General features: G+C 44.6%; 1 protein-coding gene across 1 annotated transcript; it reads right to left on the minus strand.

Annotated features, from left to right (window-relative positions):
* Nucleotides 1-325: 325 nt before the first annotated feature.
* LOC128406056 (E3 ubiquitin-protein ligase RNF4-like) lies at nt 326-1,268 on the minus strand. The gene has a single exon (XM_053373099.1). The coding sequence runs from the start codon at nt 1,193-1,195 to the stop codon at nt 566-568; it is 630 nt and encodes a 209-aa protein (XP_053229074.1). The 5' UTR covers nt 1,196-1,268; the 3' UTR covers nt 326-565.
* Nucleotides 1,269-7,003: the final 5,735 nt, after the last annotated feature.

Here is a 7,003-nt window from a genome sequence, read left to right on the forward strand (position 1 = left end):
AATAAACCATTCATGCATGCAACGTTAGAAATGAGCCACAGTGTTGTATAAACCTTGGTCTTTATTAGGGCTACATCAACAGAAAGAGGGGTTTGCCACTAGAAAACAAGTACCGGTAGATGTGGAACAGACTTCCACCGGTGAGTGGTTGGCTTTGGTTTTTTACAAGGCAAATTGCAAAAAGAAGCTGCAGGTTGTATTATCATAGATGACTATGACTAGCCTAGTCTTGAATAGATGAGTTCACTCGACATCAGTCTTTTCTCAAAGCAGCAACAGAACTAGAACAGAAGTGAGATATCGGCACAAAGCAATGTGGCAGCAGCAGACATATCCTCCAAGCTGTTCTTCAAACGTCTACAGACCTCAAAAAATGTGAGCTGCAAAAACCTTAAAGCAAAACGAAGCTGAAACAGTACAACTGGACTATAAGGAGGCCAACTGGGAAAAAGTGAAATTGCTAACTGTCATATTGAAGTCATATATACTGTACTTGGTGTGTTCTTTGGAGTTCACTCATGTTTATGAAGGCCACATTAGACTGTGTTCAGGAACACCCATGTCTTCACATATAAATTGGATGATACTCCTTTGGAGTGAGATGCCTCCTACAAATTGGGCAAAAGTTAGCATACCTAAGAAAATTGCTGAGGCACTGACTACAGAAGATGTGGTCACATGTTGTTGACACTATAAGCCGTCCGCTTTGCACAATCTCTGCAAAGCTGTCTATGCAAATTCCACAACTCAAAGTGCCTGAGGATCTTGCAAATTCCCTCCTTCCCACTTCTCTGGGGAGCTTTCTAGTGGCAAGAGCACCACTCTGTGTGTGTCTGCTATCATCACCACCACCACCACTAAATACGAGGCTGTCAGACAATGGTTGAGGTCTGAACTCTCTATCGGGCTGCTGCCCACTCTCTCCAACAAGCACAAGAGAATCGTCTTGCGTAAGATCAACAACTAGAGGTTCTGAAGTTTCGCAAGTGAGGTCAACTACTTCCACATCCATACTTCTATCATTAAGGCTGTGTGGCAGGGAGGCGGAGGCGGCGGAGGAGGGGATACAGGGTTCAGAAGCAGTTCCCACCATCATCTTGTCCAGAGTATGAGGAGGTCTTGCGGAGGTGTTGCGGCTGCCCCTCTTGCTGTTGCTGTGCTGGGTTGCATTACATTCTGTACTTGTTGAACTCATGATGCACAGGGATGGGAGAGGCACAGGCTGCAGAGTACTTGCTTCCCCCCTTATCTCCGTGTGCTGCTCCCTGCTTAGTCGCCAAGCAATTCTGTAATGTGATAAGGATGATCATGAATGCTCTCTCTAAAGCAACTTGATGCAACTGGTGACGCTTTGGAGCACCGTGACTTTCTTAGAGTTCTCTCTTTTATAGCAGGCACTCCGAAGCTGGAGCAAGTTCAACATCTTGAGGAGTTAGGGCAGGCTTCCTCAACCTCGGCCCTCCAGATGTTTTTGGCCTACAACTCCCATGATCCCTAGCCAGCAGGACCAGTGGTCAGGGAGGATGGGAATTGTAGTCTCAAAACATCGGACGGGCCGAGGTTGAGGAAGCCTGAGTTAGGGTGTCTTTCGTGTTACTCTATAGAACTGCATTCGCGTGGGAAGAAACAGGATTAGGCTAAGAAGCAGGCACACAACGATTAGTTTTCTATCTTTCAGCCAAGAGATTAGCTAAAAGAATTAGGATTATTACGAGGTGGAGCATCTTTCCCTACCTTGACAGTCCTCTTTATACAAGAGTCTGATAAGGAGAAGGGAAGAACTCATGATGAATGTCTCTTCTTCAAGAAGAACCAGGGCACATAGCCAAGCTGAGGACGATGGGAAATCTTAAATGAAATTCATTGGAGTTGCCTCTACTAGAGCGCACCTCCTATGGCTGCTCTTGCAAGAGGTATTTTCCAGGTATGACACATTCAGTGTGTACACCCAACAGGGTGGATAAAAATCAATGATTTAAAAAGAATAATTAAAAAATCTGGTTTTTATTTAAATTGGATTTTTAAAATAAAATGCTTTTGGAGGAAAGATCTTTCCAAAGATAGTTTTCTATTTAAGTTACATTATAGTCCAAAGGCTATTCATCAGGAAAGAAGTATTTGTTTTAAGTCTTTCATGTGTGCTAAAACTCAGTCTAGTTTTTTTGGGGTTTTTTAACAAAAAAAATGCAGGTGGGACGCGGGTGGCGCTGTGGGTAAAAGCCTCAGTGCCTAGGGCTTGCCGATCGAAAGGTCGGCGGTTCGAATCCCCGCGGCGGGGTGCGCTCCCGCTGCTCGGTCCCAGCGCCTGCCAACCTAGCAGTTCGAAAGCACCCCCAGGTGCAAGTAGATAAATAGGGACCGCTTACCAGCGGGAAGGTAAACGGCGTTCCGTGTGCTGCGCTGGCTCGCCAGATGCAGCTTTGTCACGCTGGCCACGTGACCCGGAAGTGTCTCCGGACAGCGCTGGCCCCCGGCCTCTTGAGTGAGATGGGCGCACAACCCCAGAGTCTGTCAAGACTGGCCCGTACGGGCAGGGGTACCTTGACCTTTACCTTTAACAAAAAAACCCCACGTTTAACCACATCAGTTAACAAACATGGATACATATGCTATAATCTTATTGTTTTAGTTAAATACGCTATTTAAATTGTTATTAAGGAAATGATTATTTTTCTCCTTCAGCTGTCCACGGAGGCGCAGGTCAATTCTGTGTCCAGGGCAGCTGTTTACCAGCTCCATCTGGTACGCAGGATGAGACCCTCCCTGCCTGCAGACTGTCTCGCCAGAGTGGTGCATGCTCTAGTTATCTCCCGCTTGGACTACTGCCACGTGCTCTACATAGGGCTACCTTTGAAGGTGACTCGGAAACTGCAATTAATCCAGAACGCGGCAGCTAGACTGGTGACTGGCAGTGGCTGCCGAGACCACATAACGCCGGTCTTGAAAGACCTACATTGGCTCCCAGTACGTTTCTGAGCACAATTCAAAGTGTTGATGCTGACCTTTAAAGCCCTAAACGGTCTTGGTCCAGTATACCTGAAGGAGCGTCTCCACCCCCATTGTTCTGCCCGGACACCTGGGTCCATCTCCAAGGGCCTTCTGGTGGTTCCCTCGCTGCGAGAAGCCAAGTTACAGGGAACCAGGCAGAGGGCCTTCTCGGTGGTGGCACCTGCCCTGTGGAACACCCTCCCACCAGATGTCCAAGAGAACAACAACTACCAGACTTTTAGAAGACATCTGAAGGCAGCCCTGTTTAAGGAAGCTTTTAATATTTGATGGATTACTGTATTTTCATATTTTGTTGGAAGCCGCCCAGAGTGGCTGGGGTAGCCCAGCCAGATGGGCGGGGTATAAATAATAAATTGTTGTTGTTGTTGTTGTTGTTGTTGTTATCAGGGAGAGCATTGGTGCCAAAATGAGTTTGGCAAAGAATGGATTTTTAAGGGAGTCTTTCTAGTGAGCACAGTGCACTGGTGAGGCTGCACAGAAGCAGCGTCAAATGCTGAGGCACAACATGGGGAAACTTCTCGAATTTGCAAAGGGGATTTTTAAAAAAAATAAAAGTCTTGAAGTGCAAACTTTGAAAAGAACAAAAAGTAGCATGATCCCTCCATAGCTTCTCGTTTGCCCAAGGCGACAGTGCACTGTTGTGCATCTCGATCGGGCTCACAGTCAAAGCGACTGCACAGAAGCAGCGTCAATATTGTCCACCTCTTTTCCAAAGACTTTAAGTAAAACAAACTTACCCAGTAGCTTCTTTGGAAGCCGCCCTCGGACCTACAGCAGGAGGAGAGACACAAAAAGGAGTTAGATCTCCAGTATGGCCCATGCTCAAACATCCAAGGAAGCATCCTGGCTCTTTTACTGCAGCTGCATAAGCATTGCTGGGGTCTAGCATGGGCAAAAGTGCACAGATTGAGAGACTGTTGTATCCTTGCAAAATCTTTTCCTGTGGCTTTTTGCCAGTTCCTCTGACAGGTAGTGGCAAGAGTGTTGAACGAAGACTGGGCAGACCAGGGTCCAAATCCACAGCAGGCCATGAAGCTCACTGAGTGACCATGGGCCAGGCACTACCTCTCAGGGTCATAAGCATTTTATCAAGTCAATATTGCGAGGAACCCCCTTCATGGATCACTGCCTTGCCGTGGCAAAGGGAAGGCTCAAGCAGTATGTGGATCGAGAACTCCCAGAAGTGCAAGCTGGATTTAGAAGAGGCAGAGGAACCAGAGACCAAATTGCAAACATGCGCTGGATTATGGAGAAAGCTAGAGAGTTCCAGAAAGACATCTACTTCTGCTTCATTGACGATGCAAAAGCCTTTGACTGTGTCGACCACAGCAAACTATGGCAAGTTCTTAAAGAAATGGGAGTGCCTGATCACCTCATCTGTCTCCTGAGAAATCTCTATGTGGGACAAGAAGCTACAGTTAGAACTGGATATGGAACAACTGACTGGTTTAAAATTGGGAAAGGAGTACGACAAGGCTGTATTTTATCTCCCTGCTAATTTAATTTATATGCAGAATAAATTCCTGTCCCAATCTTTTATTGACAAGTAATTTTCTATGTACTCTAGTCACGTGAGTTTCTTGTAAACAAATCAAGTCCAATTGTTCCCTTTTTAAAATGTGAAAAACCTCACGCCTTTTTCTGGGAAGGTTCAGTCCATTACAATTCCAACTTAAAAATTGCAGAGACATCTTGTTATTTACTTAGTTGTTCCGCCAACTGCCCCTAGCAGTTGTTCTTCCTCTGTCGGAGTTTTGAGCCCGAATGTCAAGTTCAAAATGTCTGTTGCGTCCTTTGCCTTTGTATTCTGTTCCACCACTTCCTTCAGGAGGTCCTCCTCGTTTCTTTCCAGAAATTGTTCTTTGTCTTGCACTGTTTTTATTTTGATTTTTTTCCCTTTATAGTTAAAAGACAAGCCTTGTGGAAACTCCCATCTAAATAATATATTGTTCTTTTTCAACAGAGTGACCAAGTCCTTGTAGTAAGCTCTCACCTCCAAGATGTATTTGGGGATATCTTTATATATCTGCACAAAAGAATCTTCAATCTCAAGAGTTCTTTGAAAATGTAAGTTTAGTATTTTGTCTCTCTCCTCCTTAGATCTTAAAGTTATCAAGCAATCCCTTGGGTTCTTTCTATTTTGTCTTCTGCCCAGTCTGAAAGCAGTGACTATCTTAAATTCCTCCTCTTTCAAATTTACTTGCCAAAATTCCGAAAATTCTTTTGTAAGAAAGTCTACCAAATTATCTTGTTCACTTTCTGGGACCAATCTCAATCTCAAATTTCTCTCCTTTCTCTGAAGTTCCAATAAAGACAGGGCCGCCTCGTGCTCATCCAGCTTTTTACAAACTGGTATTAACTTTTCCTGTGTAGTTTCCGCAGTAGTTTTTGCCTCTTCAGCAATCTTTCGAATTGTAGCATTTTCTTCAATTAATTTATTTATAGTCTCTGTATTGGATGTAACACTTTTGGTATTTAAATCTAATTTTGTTGACAGCTCTGTCAGCTGTTTAGAATTTTCTGTACCTTGCTTAGTCAAGGCTTCCAAGGCCTCATTTATTTTAATTAGTGCTTGTGTCACTGGATCCATAGGAATAGTTGTCACTTTTTCCTGCCCATCTGCACCTGCAGGAACTGAGCCTGATATAGAGCCCCTTTTCTTTTGTGCAATTTTACTTTTAGCTCTTGTTTTTATCTCTTCTTCTTGGCCACTCATATCCCAAGGTCGTTCCCACAGGAATTACTTCCAGATGGAAAACTCCACTGACTTGCTTTTTACAAACTTGTCTTATAACTATTTCCCCACAACCCTCTAGAGGGAGTAGTTCAAAGTCCAAAACACAAAGAAGCAAAAGAAAATGGCAACAAATCTTCCAGTATATTTCCACTAAAAAGGCTCTCAGTTTATAACTTCCCCAAAGTCCCAAACAGTAGCAAATAAAATCCCAACTTTGAATCAAGCAGGCAAAACACCAACTTTGTAACAAATCTCAAGTAACAGTTTTCAGTCCCGGTGACTTACTTTCCTCTTAGGGCAGTCCTTCCCAAGGGTTTAAAACGGCAGAAAGTTCTTTTTTAGACTTCTTTCATACAGGTAGTACAGGTTCAAATTCTTCCCCCCCGCTCCTGCCTGCTAAGGGGGAGGCTCAAGTTCAATGTCCGGGTTGAACAAGTTTTAAAGTTATCTTCCGTCAAATTGCAGCTTTGTATTTCGTTGCTTTAGCTGTCATGCAGTCCGGGAAAGGCAGACTTCCTTATTTTTAACCTTCCCCGTTTTCGGCCAAATTTTCAAAATTATTGTTAAATCCCAAGAGCTTTCCAGTCCTACTCACGGGTATTTTGTAAATCCAAATGTCAGGAAGGAATCAGCGCTCTCCGTCTATGGCGACGCGGCTTCACTCCACGGGCTGGGTAACGACTCTCAGCACCGCGCTCACACCCGATGCCACTCCGGAGCCTTTAAAAAGGCTCCTTCGCAGTAAAGGGGGGCGCTTAAGGTGCCCACCGAGTCTCCTTGCTCACAGGCTTCCGCGCCTGTGATTTTAGGGGTCCCCGCTTCGCCGTAGCGGTCAGACCCGAACTCGCGGAGTAGTCTCCCTGAGCGGAGCTCAGCAGGAGACCGCCATTAAACGCTGGCGCCGACCGGAAGGAATTTATTTCATCAGACAAAGTGAAGAAAAGAGGAGTGGTGATCTATGCAAAGGAAAAGTTGGCCCCTAAGTTAATTTTTAAAGATGAACAAGGAAGGTACTTGGCAATTGAAATACAAGTCCAAGGAGAAAAATTATTGATAATTGGGATTTATGCTCCGAATGAAGGGAAGTCAGAGTTTTTCAAGAAATTGCATGAGACATTAATGGACTATTTGGATTACAATGTAATTATGATGGGAGACATGAATGGAGTGGTCTCTACAAATATGGACAAAGCACTAAGACAGGTGGTTTCTAAGGATGGGAGACTACCTAAGACTTTTTTCGAAGTGACAGACAAT

Source organism: Podarcis raffonei, chromosome W, assembly GCF_027172205.1.
Source record: "Podarcis raffonei isolate rPodRaf1 chromosome W, rPodRaf1.pri, whole genome shotgun sequence".
NCBI lineage: Eukaryota > Metazoa > Chordata > Lepidosauria > Squamata > Lacertidae > Podarcis > Podarcis raffonei.

Bases quoted from the DNA above. Each gene is read 5' to 3' on its own strand.
- LOC128406056 (XM_053373099.1), bottom strand. From the start codon at position 1,195: ATGAGTTCAACAAGTACAGAATGTAATGCAACCCAGCACAGCAACAGC.